Below are 21945 nucleotides of genomic sequence, written 5' to 3'. Positions count from 1 at the left end.
CAGGGATTGGTTGAGAACAAAGTATGTGATCCAATCTGCTGAGCTCTGTCTTCTGCCATTGGATATGTTTTTATTTTTATTTTATTTTATTTTGGTTTTTGGGTCACACCTGGTGACGCTCAGGGGTTACTTCTGGCTATGCACTCAGAAATCGCTCCTGGATTTGGGACCATATGGGACGCCAGGAGATCAAACCACCATCCATCCTAGGTCAATGCATGCAAGGCAACTGCCCTACCGCTTGAGCCACCACTCCAGCCCCGATCTATTTTTATTTTTTTATTTATTTAAATTTTGTTTTCTTTTGAGCCATACCCGGCAGTGCTCAGGGGTTACCCCTGGTTCTGCGCTCAAGAATCATTCCAGGGCCGGAGAGATAGCATGGAGGTTAGGCGTTTGCCTTTCATGCAGGAGGTCATCGGTTCGAATCCCGGTGTCCCATATGGTCCCCCGTGCCTGCCAGGAGCAATTTCTGAGCCTGGAGCCAGGAATAACCCCTGAGCACTGCCGGGTGTGACCCAAAAACCACAAAAAAAAAAAAAAAAAAGAATCATTCCAGTGCTCGGGGAACCCTATGGGATTTTGGGGATCCAACTTGGGTCCACTACATTCAAGGAAAACACCCTCCCTGCTAAAATATCACTCAGGACCAGTTCATAGTCTTTTTTTGTTTGTTTGTTTTTGTTTTTGGGTCACACCCAGCAGTGCTCAGGAGTTACTCCTGGCTCTACTCAGAAATCGCTCCTGGCAGGCTTGGGGGACCATATGGGATGCAGGGATTTGAACCATTGTCCTTCTGCATCTAAGGCAAATGCCTTACCGCTGTGCTATCTCTCCGGCCCCACCAGTTCATATTCTTTGAGAAAAAAAAATATTGTTGAAGGGCCATAGAGAGAGCTCAGTGGTCAGGAGCAAACTTCCATTCACATTGTGTTTCATTTCTGTAAAACCTTGAGTTTAACAACCCTGGCAACATGTGTGTGTGGGGTGCTGGTGACCCCATTATTGATTTGTATGGGCCAATTGGGGATTTCTGGGGATTGCCCTAGCTGCACAGGGAGCCAGCGAGGGCCACAGTACAGGGCACCACATGGGTTTCAGAGCACCAAGGTCGGAGTACCCCCGAGCACTGCTGAGTGTGCTTCCCAAATAACAGAGTCTGTGTATCTGTGAGTATATCTCTGTGTCTATGTATATCTCTGTGTGTGTCTGTCTGTGTGCATCTCTGTGTGTCTGTGTCTCTGTGTGTTTGTATATGTCTGCGTGCGCTGTGTCCTTGCGCATTTCTGGGTGTGTGTGTTTGTGTGTAGCAGGTTGATCAGGCTGCCAGGAAGATGGGCGTCCTCAACCAGGCTGACTTTGCTGGTAGGTGGGGGCCAGGGCATCTGGAGCTTCAATGACCTCGGGGGTGACATGGGCACAGGGCTGGAAGGGCAGATGAGGAATCACAGGAATGGGGTTTTGCGGTGGTTTTGGGGGGCAGGACACACCTGTATATCAAGGCTACTCGGAGGTGACTCTAGGGGGCTGGGGCTGGAACCTAGGGACTCCCACATCACAGCCTGTTGCCTGCCTGAGCTATGGAGGTGGTTTCCAAGGTGGTCCCCCAATACCTGGTGCCTTATTGGTCTGAAAGGTACCTCCAGAGATGCTTGGGGGGGGGATCAGGATCAGTCAGAGGGAGAGACCCAGGCCTGGACTGTGGAGATAGGACACACTGGGAAGCCTCTGAGATGGGGTGGCATGCTTGCATAATCTGCTGAGAGTCAGAGAGGGCCCTGAGGATGCAGATTGGGGGTTTCTCAGAGTCCTGGGGAGCCCTCCCAGCTTCTGGTGAAGGTGGGGAGATCTACTTCAGCTAGGCAGAGGTGGGGTTCTGAAGGCAGAGGAAGGGTGAACAGACAGGCCAAGGGGCTTCCATGCCTTGCCTTGGGTCATGGGCTCAGTGGACCTTCCCAATGGCCTGCAGGGGAAACTAAGGCCCCATCAATGCAGGGGGAACAGTTTTCAGTCCCTACAGGAAGTGTTGACTTCCAGGGTGGGGCTCAACAGCACCTCCCCTCACCCCCAGGAGCACTGAGCCCAGCTCTGGACTTTAGCCTGAGCAGATAAACAGCCGGGTGAGCGGAGACAGGCAGAATTCCCCTGGTCCTCGTGCCAGGGGGTGTGCCGGGGGCGTGCCGGATACCCGGAGGGCAGCATTGCTCTGTGTCTCAGTTTCCCTTTCTGTCCAGCAGGAGGGCATCGGTCGTCTGCACATGCAAGAAGGACCCTCTAAATGCTGCAGGGTCCCCGTTTCTCTTTCCTGATGTTTGGGTTTCCCCAGACAGTTTCGGTTTCCCCAAACTGATGGTGGATGTGACCAGGTGTTGCCAATCTGAAGAAGGAGGCAGCAGAATCAGGAGATATATAAGAAACCCCCCTTTTTTGGGGGGGTCACACCCGGCAGTGCTCAGGGGTTACTCCTGGCTTTGCACTCAGAAATTGTTCCTGGTTTGGAGACCATATGGGACGCCGGAGATCGAACCCAGGTTCGTCCTGGGTAAACTGCGTGCAAGGCAAACACCCTACTTCTGTGCTATTGCTCTGGCCCCACTCTTTTATTTTTACTTACTTATATATTTATATTTTTGGTGTGCGATTATTTTTGGGGGGCCACACCCGGCAGCAATCAGGGATCACTCCTGGCTCTGTGCTCAGAAATCACTCCTGGCAGGTTCTGGGGGAGCATATAGGATGCAGGGATCGAACCTGGGTCTGCCACATGTGAGGCAAATTGCCCTACCCGCAGTGCTATGGCTCCAGCCCCGGGGTTTAAATTTTATTAATAAATTAATTTGTCTTTGGGAGGGCCACACCCAGTGGTGCTCAGGGCTTATTCCTAGCTCTGCACTCAGGGATCATTCCTGGCGGTGATCAGGGGACCCTACGTATGGGATGCCGGGGATGGAACCCCAGCTAACTGGTGTGAGGCAAGCGCCCTCCCCTCTGTGCTATGGCTCCAGGAGGTGAGGGGTTTTGAATCTGACGGTAGAAGAACCCCCCTGTCTGAAGGGGGAGACACAGGCCAAGGTGGGGGGGGCACATTCACTCTGGACTGCCTGGTTAAAGGAATTTGTGGCTGCTTTGCAACCATCTGCTGAATGCAGGATGGAACTTCTACAGGTTCTGGGAGATTCTAGGAGGTTTTAGGAGGTTCTGGGAGGTTCTGGGGTTTGGAAGACCTGAGCTGCCCAGCCCTGGACACTCCCCTGGCCACTGGGGTCCTGGCGCCACCTAGCGGTCATGGCCGTTCAGGTGGAGCAGGTGGAAAGCGGGCATCCTCCGCACCAGGGAGGAGGAATTGGTGCCCCCCTGGGCCCCAAGTCCAGCCCAGCCCCGACACCCCCTTTTTACAAACAGCTGAGGGGACTTTCTGCAATACTGCACTTCCTGGACAATAGCACAGTGGAGAGGGTGTTTGCTTTGTACACAGCCAACCTGGGTTTGATCCCAAGCATCCCACATGGACCCCTGAGCCTGCCAGGAATGATTCCTGAGCACAGAGCCAGGAGTAAGCCCTGATCACTGCCGATGTGGCTCCCCCAAAGCAAAAAAAACAAAAACAAAAACAAAAAAAAAGCAAAGCAAAATGAAATGAAACAAAATAAAATAAGAACTGCTCCTCATCTCCTTCTTGGTTCCCCCAGTCTGGGAGGAACCCCCAACCGACCCCAAGTGGTCCTCTCTAGAAGCTTCCAGGTTTTTGTGGTATGATGAGCATTTTCTGGATCCCTCAGTTCCTCCCACCAACCCAAATGCTTCCTGATCCCCCATTTCTCCTTCCCATGCCCCGGGTAGATGTCACCTTTCTGAGGCTCCATTCCTCCCATTATATTTCACCTGGCTCTTTGTTTCTTTTGGTTTTTGGCCACACTGGTGCTCAGAGGTGAGTGGGTTTTTGGCTCTGCACTCAGAAATCACTCCTGGCAGGCTCGGGGAGGATCATATGGGATGCCAGGGATCAAACCAGCTTCTGTCCTGGGTTGGCCGCATGCAAGGCAAATGCCCTGTCGCTGTGCTATTGCTCCGACCCCCTGTTTGGTATTTTTTGGGAGTGGGTTTGGGCTTACTTCTGGCTCTGTGCTCAGGGGTGCTAGGGTTGGAATCCAGCCATGGCTGCATACAAAAAGCAAGTTAACTATTTCTCATTGTCCTTAGTGACCCCTTCTGCCTGAGCACTGAGGGGTCCAACAAGGCCCCTTGCCCATCATAAAGCTCTAAGCCTGTTATGTGTGTAAATATTTTAGGGGATTATTATGTTACTGACCCTACCTTGATCAGTGATTGTGCCCTACCCTAGGGTGTGACCTGGCATTCTGTCCCCACCCTAGGGTAGTACCTGATTCTGCTTCCACCATTGGGTGGTATCTGATCCCACCATTGGGTGGTACCTGATTCTGGGGGATAAAAACAAGGGTCTGTGGAAGGCGAGAGGCTTTTTGGCAGGAACTGATGCTGAGGCTTTGGACTTCAGTCTTGTCCACTGAATAAAGCTAATATTTCCACAAGCCTGACTGTCTGCGAGCTGTTTACCTGCTGTTTCACCTCAGAACCGTCGGCTAGACTGGGTGGCAGACGCGTGCTTCGAGCTGAAGCGGAAAGACCTCATCCTTCATCCCTCCATTAGTCAACCTCTTCAGGGGCTGACTTGCAACATAAGCTCTTCGTCTGGTCCCTTCAGTCAGGGGAAAGGACATGGTCCTGTTAGAACCTGCAGATCTCCCCTTAATCCTCTCATTTCTTTTGCAAATGCTATTTATTGCCCTCAACCTGAAACACAGGACCCCCTTAACTCCCCATCTTTCCTTTTCAACTCTGAGCTGCCCCTCTTCCAGGAAAGCCTTCTAGACTGCCAGCTGGGTCAGGCCAATCCCCCCACCTGCCACCCTTGGTTCCCTCATCTCAGCCCTGACCTCAGTGGGTTCTGGCAGGATGTTCTTCTCTGAGGACCTGGGTTCAAATCCCAGTTCCCCCACAGTCAGAGTTTCAGAGGGTGTGAGCATTGTGATACGTGGGAAGAAATGTTAGTTCTGCCCTCAGCTCCTCTGGAGCTGAAGGAGGGGTGGTGGGACCCTAAAGCCACATGCTAGTGAACAGGGGTGACCCACTTCCCCTTTTTGGGGGACCATCTGGCTGGATGAACAGGGTGGCAGCCCCCCTTCCTGCTGGGACATTTCAGGAGGTGGCCCGGGGCTTCCCGAGGGAGGTGGGAGGGTCAGGGCCGGGCAGAGGGAAGGGCTGTCTGATGGGTCGGGGAAAACCAACTTCCCTGTCATAAAACAGATGACAGGGGCGGGTGTGGGGGGAGCTGGCTGAGGGGGGCTGAGGGAGGAGCTGGAAAAGCCACACAGCTGCCCTCCCCTGTGTCCCAGCCCTAGTCTCCTGTCTGTGTGTGTTTTGTTGGGCTCGAACCCAGGTCTGCATTTCCAGCCTGAGTCTCTTTTTATGGGAGTTCATTGTTTTGGGGTCCCACCTGACAGTGCTAGGGCGGCATTTGGTGCTTGGCATGAAGCCTGGGGCTCCCACATGTAAAACCCTTTTGGTTCCCTCTAGTCCCCACATTTTAGTTAGTTGGGGGGCCGCACCTGGCAGTGCTCAGAGAGGGTTACTCCTGGCTCTGTGCTCAGAGATCATTCCGGGAGGGGTTCAGGGGATCTTATGGGATCCCTGGGGATTGAACCCAGGTCTACCACATGCAAAGCAAGTGATCTCTATTCTGTATACTATTGTTCTGGCCCCATATTTATTTATTTATTTATTTATTTTTTGGTTACACCGGTGGCGCTCAGGAGTTACTCCTAGCTCTGGATGCAGAAGTCTTTCTTGGCAGGCTCGGGGGACCATATGGGATGCTGGGATTCAAACCTATGTTGGCCGTGTGTTAGGCAAACGTCATTACTGCTGTGTTATCACTCTGGCTTGAGCTCGATCCTATGAGGTTCACACTGTCCCCGTCTGCTCCCTGTCCCACCTCGCTGCTGGCCTACACCCTGTTTTCCTGCCCTTGACCTCAGGTCCTCCACCTGAATTGCTATTCCCTGGCTCCCAGCAGAGCCTCTGCTCTCTCACTTCACTTGTGGGGTGCTGGCTGGTGTCCCCCTCCCCCTGGACCTTCAAATGTTACCCTAAACAGTCGATCCTCCAGCAATGCAGGAAGGTGTGGGGTGTCCAAACATCCCCCAAACTCAAAAACTAACATTTCTGATGTTGGACACCCCCAAATTTAGTTATTCATCACCTTCTTTTTGGGGTGGGGGTGGTTTGGGTCACACTCAGAGGAGCTTGTGGTTATTCCTGGCTCTGTGCTCCAGGCTCACATGGGGTGCTGGGGATCGAACCCGAGTCAACCTTATCAAGGCCAGCATCCTACCTGCTGTTCTATTGCTCTAACTCGCTCCTGGCTCAGAGGAAACGACACCAACATAGAATCAAAGGGGGCCCAGCAGGGCCGGAGCGATAACACGGTGGGGAGGGCGTCTGCCTTGCATAAGGCTGACCCGGGTTTCATCTCTGGCTTCCCACAAGTTCCCCTGAGCACTGTCAGGAGTGACTCATGAGTGCAGAGCCAGGAGTCAGCCGGATGTGGCCCCAAGCAGACAGGAGGAGTTGCTAGTGTGACGTCCTTGCTGGGTTCTGGGGATTAAACTCTGAGCTGTGTCAATTTTTGGGGGAGGGGTCACATCCGGCATTGCTCAGGGGTTACTCCTGGCTCTGCACTCAGAAATCACTCCTGGGAGGCTTGGGGGACCATGTGGGGTGCTGGAGATAGAACTTGTGTCCATCCTGGGTCAGCTGTGTGCAAGGCAAATGTCCTACTGCTGTGCTATCACTCCAGCCCATCTGAGCTGTACCTTAAGTGCCCCAGAGGGCAGGAGGAAAAGTGCTTCAGTCACCAGTCCCCAGGGACCCTGCAGTGTCTTCTCTGTCCTAAGATCCAAATATTCTCTCACCTGGCAACTGTTTTTTGGGTTCTACATCCAGAGCTTACCCCGTCTCTGCACTTAGGAATCACTCCTGGCGGTGTTCAGGAAACTCTGTGGGATGCTGGGAATCGAACCCAGGTCAGCTGTGTGCAAGGCAAATGTCTTCCCCAATGTGCTATCGCTCTGGCCCCCTTATTTGGTAGCCTTAAAGCAGGGGTGTTTGCCCCACTGGGGGTATAGATGATGATTCTGCTTTCCTGGGGATCCTTAGGGGTACAATTATATGTCTCTCCCCTTTTCTCCATGATAGGCCTGACCTCCAGGAGTCTGTGTGGGGAGATGGAACTCCTGGAAAGGGAATCAGGGTGTCTAAGAGGGATCTCTGGCCCCTGGGGTAGAACAAGACAGTTGATGAGGAGTAGGGAAGAGTAAACAAAGGAATTATATTTACATACCAGGGCCAGAGAGATGTCCTAATGGTCAGCGCAAAGACTCTGTAAGTGTTGGGCCTAGTTCCATACCCCATGGTCCCTCAGTACCACTGGGAACCAGGCCGGGAGTATCTTCTGAGCACCATTGGGTGTTCCCCTAAAAAAGAAATCACGGGCACATGGGGGTGCTCAGGGGTCCTCAGAAGGGGGTCCTTCTGAGAGAACATATGTCAATCTTCTTGGAAGACTCTTCTGAGCAAAGAATATTCTGAGCAGAAGGAAAGAAGGGAGCAAAGCCCCAGTGGGGCCATCAAACCCAGTTTGCTCCCCCACAGAGGATAGGGGGTGCCCAATCCTGGCCTGGAGAAGCCCCCCTAGTCCACCTGCCAGTCCTCCATGGCGCTGCCCGGGCCTGTGCCACCTTAGACTGCCAGGACACCCTCTTTCCAGTTGAACACAGTCCCTGCTCCCCTCCCCAAACCTGGCCTTGGCACCCCGTGCCTGCCTGACCCCCCCTGGGTCCTGAATCAACACTCCAGCCCCGGGCAGGAAGGCAAGGCAGTTTCCTTCCTCTTGGGGCGCAGGGGGGGGGGCTCCTGACCAGCTGATCCTTTGTGTGCATTGGCCTCAAGGTCAATGCTGCCCCCACTCCTGCCCCCAGGTGCCCAAAGGGCTACTTGAGAAAAGGCATCTGGATGGGGGGAGGGTGGGAATGGGCAGAGGGAAGTTGCCCTGGCCCCCAGGGAGGGCCTCAAGCCCCTGCAGTGGATCCCAGACCCCAAGAACCATCCGAGCATTCTGGGGGGGTTTGGAGGGGACTGTGTGCTCCTGTTGGCATCATGCCTAGGCCTGGGTCCTTCCCCGATGAGCCCTCATGCATGTCCCCCCTCATGACCGTCTTATGTTTTGTTACTAACGGTCCCTGAATCTGGGCCCCAAAAGTCCCAACAGAATAGTCCAAACTAAGTACTTTGTAGGGTTTTTGATGTTTTGTTTTGCTTTGGTTTTTGGGTCACACCCTCTGGTCCCTAGGCATTTTTATTTTTATTATTTTTGTTTTTGGGGGCCACACCCCAGTGATGCTCAGTGGTTAATTCTGGCTCTGAACTCAAGAATCATTCCAGGTGGTACTTAAGGTACCATATAGGATGCTGGGAATAGAACTCGGATCAGCTCTGTGCAAGGGAAGCAAGTGCCCTCTGTGTGTGTGTGTGTGTGTGTGTGTGTGTGTGTGTGTGTTTGTGTGTGTGTTGGTTTTTGGGTTACATCCAGTGATGCTCAGGGGTTACTCCTGGCTATGCACTCAGAAATCACTCCTGGCTCAGGGGACCATATTGGGATGCCGGGGATTGAACCCGCTCTGTCCTGGGTCAGCTGCGTGCAAGGCAAATGCCCTACTGCTGTGCTATCGCTCCAGTCCCTGCCCTCCCCATTGTACTATCTCTCAGCCCTAACATTTTCCTTATTTATTTTGATTTTGGGGCCTCACCTGGCAGTGCTCGGGGCTGCCTCCTGGCTCGGTACTTAAGAGACCCAGCTCAGTGCCTATGGCCTGTGTGCAAGGTAGCCCCCCCCCCCCCATTCCTGTATTATCTCTCTGACCCCTTCTTTCCTGCAGGTCATTTCTTGTACTTGTCAAGGACAGTTCCATAAAAAGAGGCAGATCTGCAATGGCTTGGTCAATGAAATCCCCCAGGAAGGCATTACAGAAAAATGGTTATTTTGGGCCGTTCCATCTGCGCATATGGCAGACGTGGGAGTGGGGTCAAAAGCCCTGACCGAGCACTTAGGGGCTGGTTCCGGGCAGTCTCCTCTGGCTAGTTCAACTCCCTGGATGCCAGGCACTTAGTTCAAAGTGGGCTGCAAAGGGGGGGGGTGCTTCCACTTACGGTGTCCCGCACCCCGCTATAGCCCTGAGCCACTGGAGGATGGGGGTGTGTGACCTCAGAGTACCGGTAAGAAGGACAGAGTAACTCTGAGTTCTGGGACCTTCTGATTATTTTTCTTGGGGTGTGTGCGTGTAATTGCTGTTCTTTGCTGCACGGTTGAAGAAGGACTGGGAAGATTCTGGGGTGCCTGGAGGGAGGGCATCTGGGGACATCTGATCCCCCACACTCTGAGGATTCAGGATTGGTTGACCTAGAAACCTGAGTAGCTTCTCCCCCCTGGGGGGTGCCTCCCTGCCCCTCCTGCTGGCCTCATTCTGAAGAGGGCTCCATCTGACACCCTCAGCCCCCCAACTTTGCCCCCAAATCATTTGCTGCTGTGCCTGTGGCTCAGGTGAGAAAAAACATTTTGTTTGTTTGTTTGTTTTGGGGCCACACCCGGCAATGCTTACTGCTTACTTCTGGCGGTGCTTAGGGGACCATATGGGATGTTGGGGCTTGAACCCGGGACTGGCTATGTGCTAGGCAAAGGCCTTCCCTGCGGACTTACCCCTGAATTCTCTCTCCAGACTCAACTGAAGAGAAATTCTACCTGATGTCATAGCCCTAAAGTTGAGAACTTGGTGAAGGGGGTCTTTGGGTCCTATTTGAATTGAATTGGGGTGAAGTTGGGCTTTAAGAGCCAGGACACAGCCCATGCTTTGCATGCTGGAACCCTGGTTTTGACCCTCAACCCCCTACGGTCTTTCCCCCCAGGATCCTTAAATTCATCTTTTTCTCCTAGTCTGGAAACCTCAGATTGGAGGAGAAACAGGGAGCAGCTGGCCAGACTCCATGATGCTATGCTTGGGTGGGTGGGGCCAGGGGCAGGACTTGGGCTTTTTCCTTCTCTCATTGGCCAGAATAGATCACATGACCCCTAGCAGCTGCAAAACTTTCTGGGAAGGTGATATGGAAGAGCCCTAGGTGTAGTCACTGGGGCTGTGCAGTCCTATAGTAGAGGAGGGGGGCGAGACACAGCTCAGTCCCTGATCCGTACATATTTACAGAGCCTCTAAGTTTTGTCTATTTAATCAACAATTCCAGAGTACCTGTTTTAGTATCCTTGTTCTCTTTTTGGTTTGGTTCATTTGATTTTAGCTTTTTTTTTGGGGGGGCACACCCAATAGTGCTCAGGATTTAATCCTAGTTTTGTGCTTAGGCATTACTCTTGGGGGGCTTGGGGAATCATATGAGATGCCAAGAATTGAACCTGAGACAGCTGCGTGCAGGGCAAGTGCCTTACCTACTGTTGTACTATTGCCCCAAAGGCATAAAAATTTTTTTTTGTTTTGTTTGGTTTTTGGTTTTTGGGCCACACCCGGCGTTGCTCAGGGGTTACTCCTGGCTGTCCGCTCAGAAATAGCTCCTGGCAGGCACGGGGGACCATATGGGATACTGGGATTTGAACCAACCACCTTAGGTCCTGGATCGGCTGCTTGCAAGGCAAACACTGCTGTGCTGTCTCTCCGGGCCCAGAAATTGTTGTTGTTGTTGTTTTTGAGCTACCTGCTGGTTCTCAGGGGTTACCTATGGCTTTGCTCAGAAACCACTCTCCTGGCAGGCATGGGGGCCATCTGGGGTGCTGGGGATCAAGCCTGGGACAGCTGCATGCAAGACAAATGCCTTACTGGCTGTCCTATTGCTCTGTCCCCTATTGAGTATTTTAAGGCTATCATTTTCCCTCTGGGTGCAGCTCTGACCACCCACACCTCTTTCCATAGACGGGTTGCTTCATGACATCAGTGATGGGCTGTTAACGGACAGCCATTACAGTAGTTAGAGAGATGGTAGGTAGCCTTTCCACACCCACCTTTTCTTTCAACACAGCCATCCCCAGATCTGCCATTGCTGTCCTGGAATATCAGACAGTCTCCATCTTAGACTTTTTGGCCCTTGTCCTCATTGTGAACCCCACACCTGGCATCTACTAACCTTCCTTCTTCTTCTTTTTTTTTTTTTTTTTTTGGTGCTAGAACCTTATGCATGCAGCTCTCCCTTTGGGTTGCAACCCCAACCTGCCATTGTCCCTTCTAACACAGTTGGTTTCTCTTTAGCTGGACGTTTTAGCTGTAGGTCAGGCCCCACTAGTGAGAGAGGAGTAAAAAGACACTGTTTGGTTCCCAATCACCATTCTTGTTTTTTGTTTGTTTAGTTTTGTTTGTTTTGTCTCTTGGGCCACACCTGGCAGTGCTCATGGGTTACTCCTGGCTCTGCTCTAATGATCTTTCCTGGAAGTGGTCAAGGGACCATATGGGATGCCGGAGATTGAACATGCATGGCAGGTGCCCCTTCCCCACTGTCCTGTCACTCATGTCACCCAGAATGAGAGGGTTTTGTGTGGGAAGGTGGCCCAGTGGCAGGGGTGGAAGGAGGTGCTGACACACGCATGTTATCCAGGACATTTATGGCCCCCGGGCCTCCAGGCCAGCTCAGGAGGGATCCTCGCATGGGAGTTAGATAGGGCGGAAGGAGGCGGGTTCTGCAGGCCCTGGTGAGCTCCTCCAGGCAGGAAAGGAGACCCCGAGGCTGCGCAACCTCTGGTGGAAAGAGCTCGTGTCTGCAGACGTCTGGTCTCCACGCAGCTATTCCAGGGCTGTGGGGAGAGGGGCCACGGGGCAGAGCAAGATCAGGGGGCGGAGGGACTGGTCCCCGGGAACCCACCCTCCCTGCTCCCCAGCCAGCCCATCCCCTGGCCTCCCGCGCCCACCCCGCCCTGCTCAGCCTGTGCCACATTCTGATGAAGGTGGTGGTGCTGGTCCGTGGACGGGTGCGAGGGAGGGAAGCTGACTGTGAGGAGAGAGACAGTGAAAGGGAATCTGGAGCTTCCTGGGGTGCCTGTGCACCACTGGCCCCCAGAACTGCCCCTGAAAGCCACGGTTTGCTTGGGGGTGATGGGGGGTGTCCAGTGACCTGGTGTCAGGTTCCTAAAGTTTCAGTACCAAGAGAGAGATAGACATCACATCTGACAGTGCCTGTCTGATGGGGGGAGACATGGTCCCTGATTCTGAGAGCTTCCAGTTTTTTTCCAGAGAAAACATGGTCACTAATTCTGGGAGTTCAAGGTCTGATGGAGGAGACATGGTCCCTGATTCTGGGAGCTCCCAGTCTGATGGAGGAAACAAGGTCCCTAATTCTGGGAGCTCCCAGTCTGATGGAGGAGACATGGTCCCTAATTCTGGGAGCTCCCAGTCTGATGGAGGAGACATGGTCCCTATTTCTGGGAGCTCCCAGTCTGATGGAGGAGACATGGTCCCTATATCTGGGAGCTCCCAGTCTGATGGAGGAAACAAGGTCCCTAATTCTGGGAGCTCCCAGTCTGATGGAGGAGACATGGTCCCTAATTCTGGGAGCTCCCAGTCTGATGGTGGAGACATGGTCCTGGATTCTGAGAATTCCCAGTCTGATGGAGGAAACAAGGTTCCTATTTCTGGGAGCTCCCAGTCTGATGGAGGAGACATGGTCCTTGATTCTGGTGGTTTTCATCATGGGGGAATTCCCAGGATGAGGAGACAGAGGAGCTACTGTTTCTGACTATGGGAAACTCTGCGGAATAAGTAAAGACAAACAATCTAAGCCTTTAAGAGCCTCCATCCTAACTCAGGGTATTGCCCTATTTCCACATGAGAGAGAAACTCCAGGCTCTGATCATAGAAATCACTCTCTCTATATAATGCTCAGGATCAACCATGATCTCCAATGTCTAGACCTCCCCCCCCAGTCTAAAGAGGGAGGCAAAGATCCATGCTCACTTATCCTTCTAGTCTGATGGGGGAGGCGGACTCCCCTCTGCCAGAGCTCCTTTCCCCAGTAGGGTAGAAGAAGCATCATTCCCCCAGGACTTAGTCTGTAGGAGAAAGGCTGCCCCCCACTCAGACGACACCCCTTGTCAGAAACCATCAGCTTGGTTCACCTTCCTGTGTGCCCGAGGGCTGATGGGGTTGGTGGCTCCCATCTGATGGAGGAGGCCCAGGTCGTGTCATCCATTTGACAGGCTCCTTTGGCTCCCAGAGAAAGGGAGGAACAGAGGCCCAGGGTGTGTGCCACTCTGGGGCAGTCCTAGAGGCCTCCTTGGTGAGGTGCCCACCTGCCCTGCTACTCACGTGCCACCTGTAGCTCCAGCTCCAGCGACTCGGTCTTGCCCTGCAGCGTCACGGTCTTGAGGGTGTAGCGCCCCGCGTCCGTGAGGTTGAGCTTCTGCACCAGCAGGGAGCAGTTGGCAAAGCCCACCTCGCGGCCTGTGTGTGCGGGGCCTGCAATCCAATTCCCCGAAGGCAACTGGCTCAGCAGCCGGTTGGGCTCAGCCGCCGGGCCCCGATACCAGGCATAGACCAGCAGGTCCTTGGGGTACCCCTGCACGGTCAGCGTCACGTCCTGGCCCTCCGTGGGCTTGCTGGGGACAGGCACGATGCTCATGGCCACGGCAGCCGCTGGGGAGAGAAGAGGGGACGCTGGGTTGGGGAGCACCTGGGGTGCGAGTCCTCCCTCACCCTCCTCCTTCCACTCCCAGCGAGCCTCCCCCCTGCAGGGAGTAGGATGGAGACAGAGGAAGGAGGTGCCCAGGTGGTGGAGAGGTGACCCTTCTGGCCTCTCAGTCCTAAAAAATGGAAGGGGCCCTTGGGGCGTCTCCTCTATCAGATTGGGGGGGGGTCCTCTGGCTATCATTGGGAAGTTGGAAGTTGGCAGCCCTAATCTAGAGACCTCAGAATGTGGGGGCTGAGGGTGGGCCTCAGCAGGTGGGAAGATTCCAGAAGGGATGAGGGGGGGGCAGGCATGTCTCCTCCATCAGATTGGAAATTCTAGAGTCCTGGAATGGGTGACAAGTCTATCCTAGCAGAAAATTCCTAGAAAGTGGGGGAGCCTGGACTCCTCCATCAGATTAGGAGCACATCAAAGGTGACTCCCCCCACAAATTAGGAATTGTCCAAAAAACAAAAAAAAAGGGAAAAAAAAAGGACCATGTCTCCTGAAGACCATGTCTCCCCCATCAGATAGGGAGTTTCCCCAAGGAGTTGCTTCCCCTTTCTGTCTGGGCCAAGGTCTTGCCCACCTCCTCCTCCATCAGATTGGTCTTCTCCTGCTTTGGGGAAGGCCTGTCTCTCTTTCCTCTGTCTCTCCTGGTGTCTGGACCCCTCATGGGGAGGATGCCCCAGCGAATGTGTGTGAATGTGGCTACAACATGTATACACACATACATGACACACACATGTACTCTATGTGCATAAATGCCTATACACACATGCACCACACCTGCCTTCAGGTGCTTACACATATTCATACCTGTACCCACATAAATGCATACCTGCCCCCCACATGCACAACATCTTATACATGTTTACTCGCACGCACATACAAGAACAATGTCTTGAGATTCTCTTAGCCCACCTTGGCCGGCAAGGCAGCTGTTGGGGGGCTGCTGGGGTCCTGGGGTGTTGCCAGAAGCTGAAGCAGGGGTGCACTTACCTCTTCAGTGGGGAGGAGGACCCACCCAGTGGCTGAGCCCCACCTGCTGGAGGGAGTGAGGATGGGAGTAGATTCAAGAGTGGGGGGAGTTTTTTTCTTACTGTCCCAGGGGTGTTCCGTGGCCATTTGGGCTTTAGCTGAAGGTCTGAGGCCACTATGTCCAGGAAATGTGCGGGTGGGGGGTAAGGGAGAAAGCCCCACCCCCTGGGAAGAAGGGCCCCAGAGGATGTCCTGCCCAGCCCAGGTCCTCTGAGGTCAGTGCCAAGCTGACCCCCAGGAAAGGGGCTCCATTCCAGATTTGGGGGCATGCGTGGGTGGTGGGGTCTGGTGCCTCATCCTGGCAGTGCGATGGCTGACTTGAGTCCAGCTGTATGACCTTGAACTGATGGCAGTTTCATGGCAGCGGCCCCCGCCAAGGGCCCCACTCTCTGATGCGCCTTGTTTTCTAGGTGACAGAGGCTGGTGTGTCTTTTTTGGGGGGGGAAGGTTTCTTTGGGGGCTCCCCTAGCTCAGGATTCTAGGCTCAGTCCCTTGGGCATTCATGGTGCCGGGGAGCCAAGCCCAGTTTCCAGGGCTAAAGCTTGGGTCACCCCTTTTGCAACTCACACAATCTTCCTTCATCCCTGGCACCACGGTGAGACCATTTGACCTGTCACTTTGTCACCTGACCAGTAGCTGGGTCTCAGGTCTCTCTCCAAGGGCAGGAGTGCCAAATTGACATGTGGGGTTGAACCTCAGGACCTCACAGGGCCCCTGAGCACTACCAGAAGTGACACTCCCAAAAGGAAAAAAAATAGAAAGGAAGAAATCCCCCCCCCCACTTTTTTTGGGCTACACCCTGTAGTGCTCAGGGGTTACTCTTGGCTCTGAATAGAAATCATTCCTGGCTAATTGGGGGACCATATGGGATGCCGGGGATCGAACCCAGGTCAGCCTCGTGCAAGGCAAATGCCTTCCCTGCTGTGCTATTATGGCTCCAGCCCCCCAATCTTTTTCTTTTCAATCAATTGTGTGCTGGGCTCAGAGCCTCAGGGTCCGGCTGAGTCTCCATGGGTGAGAGTCAGAAGGGGGTTTACTTACCAGACAGCTTCACCACCACCGAGGCAGACCCCGAAAGCAGGGTCTTGGGGTTCTTGGCAATGCATGTGTAGGTGCCCTCGTGGGCGGCCGACATGCTGCTGATGTTGAGGTGGTCCTGGCCGTTCTTCAGGGCGCGTCCATTGAAGGCCCACACGTACTCGGGTTCAGGGCAGGAGTGGGAGGCACAGATCAGGGTGAGGGACGTGTTGAAGTCGACTTTGAGGGTGCAGCCCGTGCGGGTGATGGAGTCTTGTAAAATGGCCACGCGCTCAGGCCCGACTGGGGGGACAGCAGGGGGAGAGAGAGAGAGAGAGAGAGAGAGAGAGAGAGAGAGACAGAGAGAGACAGAGACAGAGACAGAGACAGAGACAGAGAGACAGAGACAGACAGAGAGAGACAGATCGACAGAGAGACAGAGAGACAGAGAGAGACAGAGAGACACAGAGGCAGAGAGAGATAGAGAGAGACAGAGAGACACAGAGAGAGACACAGAGAGAGAGACAGAAAGACAGAGAGAGACAGAGAGACAGTCCGAGAGACAGACCGAGAGACAGAAAGAGATGAGAAAGACAGAGAGAGAGGGAAAGAGAGAGAGAAGGAGGGAGAGTCATTGAGATGGACACCCTAGTTTGCTTTTACCTCCGCCCCTATGCTGCCCCTTCCACCGGACCCTGAGATTCTCTTAGCCCACCTCCCCCTTTGGACTTGTCTAGAATCTGACAATCTGAATCCCTTTCAATCTCCTGGAACCTATTTTCTCTTCCAACAGGTGTGTGGATCAGACTTGTTTTGTGGTCTGTCTCTGTATTAAACAAACAACCTGTATGCTTTGATACAGCAGGATTCGATCCCTGGCACACCATAGGGTCTTGCCAGCCCTCTAGAGTGACCCCAACACTCCCTAAAAAACCCACAATTTTCAGATATGGCTCCTGGCTCCGGGGACCATATGGGATGCCAGGGATCAGTCCATCTTGGATTGGCCGCATGCAAGGCAAATACCTACTACTTGCTATTACTCTGGCCCAAAATCCTCAATGTTTTTAAGAAGGCAGCGGGCCACTCCTGTGGTATTCAGGGATCACTCCTGGCTCTGTGTTCAGGGATCACTCTTGGTGGATTCATATGGGACCATGGAGAAGTGGGGAGATTGAATTTGGGGTGGCCATGTGCAAAGCAACCACTGTCCCTGCTGTGCTGTCTCTCCAGCTCCAAGATTTTCTTTCTTTCTTTCTTTCTTTCTTTCTTTCTTTCTTTCTTTCTTTCTTTCTTTCTTTCTTTCTTTCTTTCTTTCTTTCTTTCTTTCTTTCTTTCTTTCTTTCTTTCTTTCTTCCTTCCTTCCTTCCTTCCTTCCTTCCTTCCTTCCTTCCTTCCTTCCTTCCTTCCTTCCTTCCTTCCTTCCTTCCTTCCTTCCTTCCTTCCTTCCTTCCTTTCTTTCTTTCTTTCTTTCTTTTCTTTCTTTCTTTTCTTCTTTCTTTCCTTTTTGGTTTTTGAGTCACACCTGGCACCACTCAGGGGTTACTTCTGGTTCTGCACTCAGAAATTGCTCCTGGCAGACTCTGGGGATCATCTGGGATGCCAGGATTTGAACCACCATCCTTTCTGGGTCAGCTGCATGCAAGGCATATGCCCTACGGCTGCACTATCTCTCCAGCACCCCAAGATTTTCTTAATTCTAGCAAACAGTTACGACACGGTGCTTAAGAACTCAGATTTTACCTAGAGAGATGATCCTGGCACTGTGGTAAACCCCAGTTCGTCTCCAGTCCTATTCATGACTTTTTAAAAACAGGAGTTCTGGGGCCAGAGCTATAGCACAGCAGGGACGATGTTTGTTTTGCATGCAGCTGACCAGGGTTCAATCCCCCAGATCCCATACAGTCTATTGAGACTTTCAGGAGTAACCCCTAAGTACTACAGGGTGTGTGACCCTAAAACTAAAACAAAACAGGAGTTTTTTTTTTTTTTTTTTTTTTTTTTGTGGTTTTTGGGTCACACCCGGCAGTGCTCAGGGATTATTCCTGGCTCCAGGCTCAGAAATTGCTCCTGGCAGGCACGGGGGACCATATGGGGCGCCGGGATTCGAACCGATGACCTCCTGCATGAAAGGCAAACGCCTTACCTCCATGCTATCTCTCCGGCCCCCAAAACAGGAGTTTTGACTTATTTTGATTTATTCTTGCAATGCCAAAAAATTGACCCCAGGGTCCCCACTGTGTCTTCCAAGTGGGTCCACCGCTTTTGGGGACCCTCAAACTAGCGCTTTCTGTGGGGTTGTCTAGGAGGGATTCTGGGGCTCATAAGGCTGGAACTTGCTTTTTCTCTGTCGAGTCAGATCCCCAAAGTACCACAGAGCCATACTGGAGTACCACCCAGGATGACTCCCCAGGATGGAGTCCCCCCCCCCCCCCCCGATATTCTTCAGAGTGTGTGGGGAGTCCAGAAATAGAACAGAAAGCTCAAACAAACGGGGATCCTGCATCCTGAGCTAGCTAGCACCCCTTCTCTATGCTTCCTGGCCTCAGTTTCCCCATTGTGGAGGTGATGGTGATGGGGGGGGCACTCACAGTACACGGTGAGGTTGAAGGGCTCACTGCGGCTGGTGCTGACCGGGTTCGAGACCTCGCACTGGTAGGCGCCCGCCTCCTCCCTGCGGACCCCGTGGCGGGTGAGCGAGCGGCCGTCGGGGGACAGGCCCAGGCGCAGGGCGATGGGCAGAGGGTCCCCGTTGAAGAACCAGCGAGCATCAACGTCCCCTGGGCTGCCACACACCAGCCGCAGTGTGTCCCGCCGCTCCACCAACTCTGTTTGGTTTGCCAGCACCACGGGTGGGGCCAAGATCTCTGTGGGGGCAAGAGACAGGGGGAGGGGACCGGGCACTGCCTGCTCCTAGGGATGCTCCCCAAACCTCGCCAGGCCAGGGCTGCATTATGACCCTTCGACACCCCCCACTTCAAGACAAAGAATGGAGTAAAAGGTAGGTGTAATTCTGAAGGCCAACCTGAAGGAGGTGAGCATTTCTAGCATTTACATTAGATTTATTTTCTCTCCTGCATGGTTTCAATTCATTATGTTTTAGGGTTGTGTTTGCTTGCTTGTCTGTCTTTCTTTCTTTTTGGGTCATACCCATCGGTGCTCAGGGGTTACTCCTGGCTCTGCTCAGGAATCACTCCTGGTGGTGTTTGGGGGACCACATGGGATGCTGAGGATCCCATGAGGAAGCCAGGTCTGCTGTGTGCAAGGCAAACACCTTATACTCTGTGCTACTGCCCCCGTTACTGGGTTTAATTTGAAAAAATTTTAAACTAGGGACTATCTCCAGTGGGGCTGGGGGATGACTCCTGGTTCTGTGATCAGTCTGTTCGAGGGGTGTAGGAAACAGGAGGATAAGTGCTATACAGTCCTAGGGGGGTGAATCTGGGCCTTCCACAGGCAAAGTGGGGGTTAGCACATGAAGTCATTACTAGGTGTCAGCTCTCAGGCCCTCACTCATTTCTCCAAAGATGGTTGCTGGGTGGTGGGTGGGCCCCAGGGGTTTCTGGATGGAGGTCTGGGTGACCTGGGGGAATCTGGGTGGGGGAATCTGGATTCTGGGGTGCCTTGGGTGGAGGCCTGGGGATTTGGGTGGGGTTCTTGGGGATCTGAAGGGGTCTGGGATGTGGGTCTTGGGGAAACCTGGGGGGGTCTGGGTGGATTTCGAAGGGTCTAGGGTGGGTTTCTGGGTGTCTGGGTGGGAATCTTGGGTTGATCTCTGGGGATCTGAGGTGAAGTTTTGGAGGTTTGGGTGAGTTTTCGGGTTCTGGGGGTCTTTTGTGGGGTTCTGAGTTGAGTTTTGAGGTTCTGGGAGCCTGGGCAGGAGTTTTGTTGTGGGTATCTGTGTTGAGTTTTTGGGGTTCTGGAGTCTGTTGTGGGGTTCTGGGTTGAGTTTTAAGGTTCTGGGGTTCTGGGCAAGGAGTTTTGTTCTGGGTATCTGGATGAGTTTTGGGGTCCTGTGGTTCTATGAGGGAGTTTGGGGTTCTAAGGGTCTGAGTGGAGTTTTGGGAGTTCTGAGAGTCTGGGTGTTTTGGGATTCTATGATGGATTTTTGGGGTTTTGGGTCCAGGGTGGGTTTTGAGGGCCCTGGTGGGGTTGGGTGAGTTTTGAGGTTTCTGGGGGAGTCTCAGGGGTGGAGGCTCCTGGGGTTGGGTGTCGGGGGTCTCACCATAGACCTGCAAGTGTCCGTAGCCCACCTCCGTCTGGAGCTGCCGGTTGAGGGTCTGCAGGATGTAGGTGCCCGACTGGCTGGCCAGGGCGCCCCGGATGTCCAGGCTGCCATCGGCCCGCACCACCTCGCGGCCCGTGTGGGCCGGCCCGGGTGTCTCGTCTCCGGTGCTGACGATGTAGCTGGCTACCAGGTAGGCCAGGCTGAGCTCGGGGCCCGCGTACCAGCTGTAGGCCAGCAGCTCACCCGCCAGGCCCCGGGCCAGCAGCGTCACGTCGTCGCCCTCGGCGGGCTGGGCTGGCTCGGGCGTGATTGAGATCTGGGCCTGGGCACCCAGGACAGCGGCTGCGGGATGGAGTGGGTGGGGTGCGGTGGGGTGGGCTGGCCGGGTCCGAGACCCGGGGTCTGGGTATGGGGCTTCTGCCTGGGACCCCCAGCTACACCAGACAGAGACCAATTGCAGGACCGCAAATTCCAGTGGGCCCTAGTGGCCCTTCCTGACTCCATAGGCAGCCAAGGACTATGTGGGGGCTCAGGCTGGCACCCCAGCCCTGCCACTTAGCCCTGACTCCCCTAATTTCCATCTCCACCCCACTGTCTTGTCTCTCCAGCCCCATAATAGGGGAGGGAAGTACACTCCCGTTTCAGCTTTCTCTGCTCACATCCTGACCCCCAGACCCTTAGTAGTTTGGGGGTGACCCAGCAGGGCAGGGTCTCGGGGAGAGGGATGCCCAGACCCACCTGGTTTGCAGGCCTAAGAGAGGGGGCGCTGGGCGTGACTCAGTCCTGCACCCCCCAGTCCTGCTCTGAACAACCCATCACTCCACTCTCTGAACCCCGACTATCTGGATTCTGAAGTTGAGGGGGTCACGAGTGAACCTCTCTCCCTCAGGTCTTGTTCACAGCATGGAAACATCTAGAACAACTCGGAGAGCAGAAAAACGGCAGTAAAATGCTGCTAACAGGCAGCCTGGGGGGAATCTCGGGATTTAGGCCCATTTTGAAGATGAGAATGCTGAGACCTGACCTAAATAGGGAGAAGGCCGGTGGCCCCTCACTCTCGGGCATGGGGCAAGGGGGTGATCTCGGGCATGAGGGAGGAACAGAGGGGCCTCCCGAACCCCCTGCCTGGCTCACCCCTGCCTGGCAATGGGAAGAGGACCCCCAAGTCCATTTCCCCTTGGACCTTCCTGCCTACCCTCCCTGTCCCGGGACCCCCTGAGCTACTGAGATTATGGGGATCCCCTCCTGCTCACCACCAAGGAGGAGCCAGCTGCACCCGGCCAGGGCCATCCTGCACCCCAAACCCGGTCTTGGGGCGTTGGTGTCCGAGGCCTTGCTGTTGGTGACTGGCACACTCTGGCTCAGGGACCGGGCACGTCTGGCGATCTGGAGCCGAGGCTCATCACCTGAATTTGGAGGGATCGAGTCACCGGGATCTGGGGCCCTGTTTGGGCACCCGCGTGGGCGTGGCAGGTGCCGGCAGGGGCCATGACCCGGCCGGCCTCCTGGGGCGCTGCCTAACCTTCTTTGTGCCCGGGGCCCAGCTTTGGTACCAGCTGGAGAACCAGGTGCCAGGGAGGGGCGGGGAGGCTCCAGGCAGATCGAGGCAGTTTCTCCCCACGGCTCAGGCCCCAGCCTCCCCCACACTGTGAATTTTGGGGGGTCACTGAGGGAAAATCCGGTGAGAAGTAACACTCATATTCTGGCCTTTCTGCTGGAGGTGACCCGTGTGATCTCAGAGGCTGTCAGAGCTTTCTGTTAACAGATAGGGAAACTGAGGCACCAGCTATTTCCTGCAGGGAATGGGGCTATTATTTCTTCTTTTATTCCTTTTCTCTTGTGTTCTTTTCTTTCTTCCTTTATTATTATTTATTTAT

The 21945-nt window shown here is 54.0% G+C and overlaps 1 protein-coding gene across 1 annotated transcript; it reads right to left on the bottom strand.

Moving 5' to 3' along the window:
* Positions 1-1344: 1344 nt before the first annotated feature.
* CEACAM16 (CEA cell adhesion molecule 16, tectorial membrane component) lies at positions 1345-21358 on the bottom strand. Its single transcript, XM_049787520.1, has 9 exons — positions 21322-21358; positions 20066-20410; positions 18432-18707; positions 15865-16143; positions 13425-13751; positions 12032-12111; positions 11860-11917; positions 9286-9317; positions 1345-1425 (listed from the first exon to the last, which is right to left on the bottom strand). Exons 1-9 carry the CDS (start codon positions 21356-21358, stop codon positions 1345-1347), a joined length of 1515 nt encoding a protein of 504 aa, XP_049643477.1.
* Positions 21359-21945: the final 587 nt, after the last annotated feature.

This window comes from Suncus etruscus, chromosome 14 (genome assembly GCF_024139225.1).
Source record: "Suncus etruscus isolate mSunEtr1 chromosome 14, mSunEtr1.pri.cur, whole genome shotgun sequence".
NCBI lineage: Eukaryota > Metazoa > Chordata > Mammalia > Eulipotyphla > Soricidae > Suncus > Suncus etruscus.
The sequence above is the reverse complement of the archived record's forward strand: the minus strand, read 5'-3'. Positions and strand labels throughout refer to the sequence as shown.

What these genes read in the sequence shown, in the direction of transcription:
- CEACAM16 (XM_049787520.1), bottom strand. Translation starts at nt 21,358, where the DNA reads ATGGCCCTGGCCGGGTGCAGCTGGCTCCTCCTTGGTG. An exon ending in GCTGGAGCTACAGGTGGCAC is followed by an intron (nt 12,112 to 13,424) that starts GTGAGTAGCAGG and finishes CTCTCCTCACAG; the next exon opens with TCAGCTTCCCTCCCTCGCAC. An exon ending in ACGAGCTCTTTCCACCAGAG is followed by an intron (nt 9,318 to 11,859) that starts GTTGCGCAGCCT and finishes CCCATCCTCCAG; the next exon opens with TGGCTCAGGGCTATAGCGGG.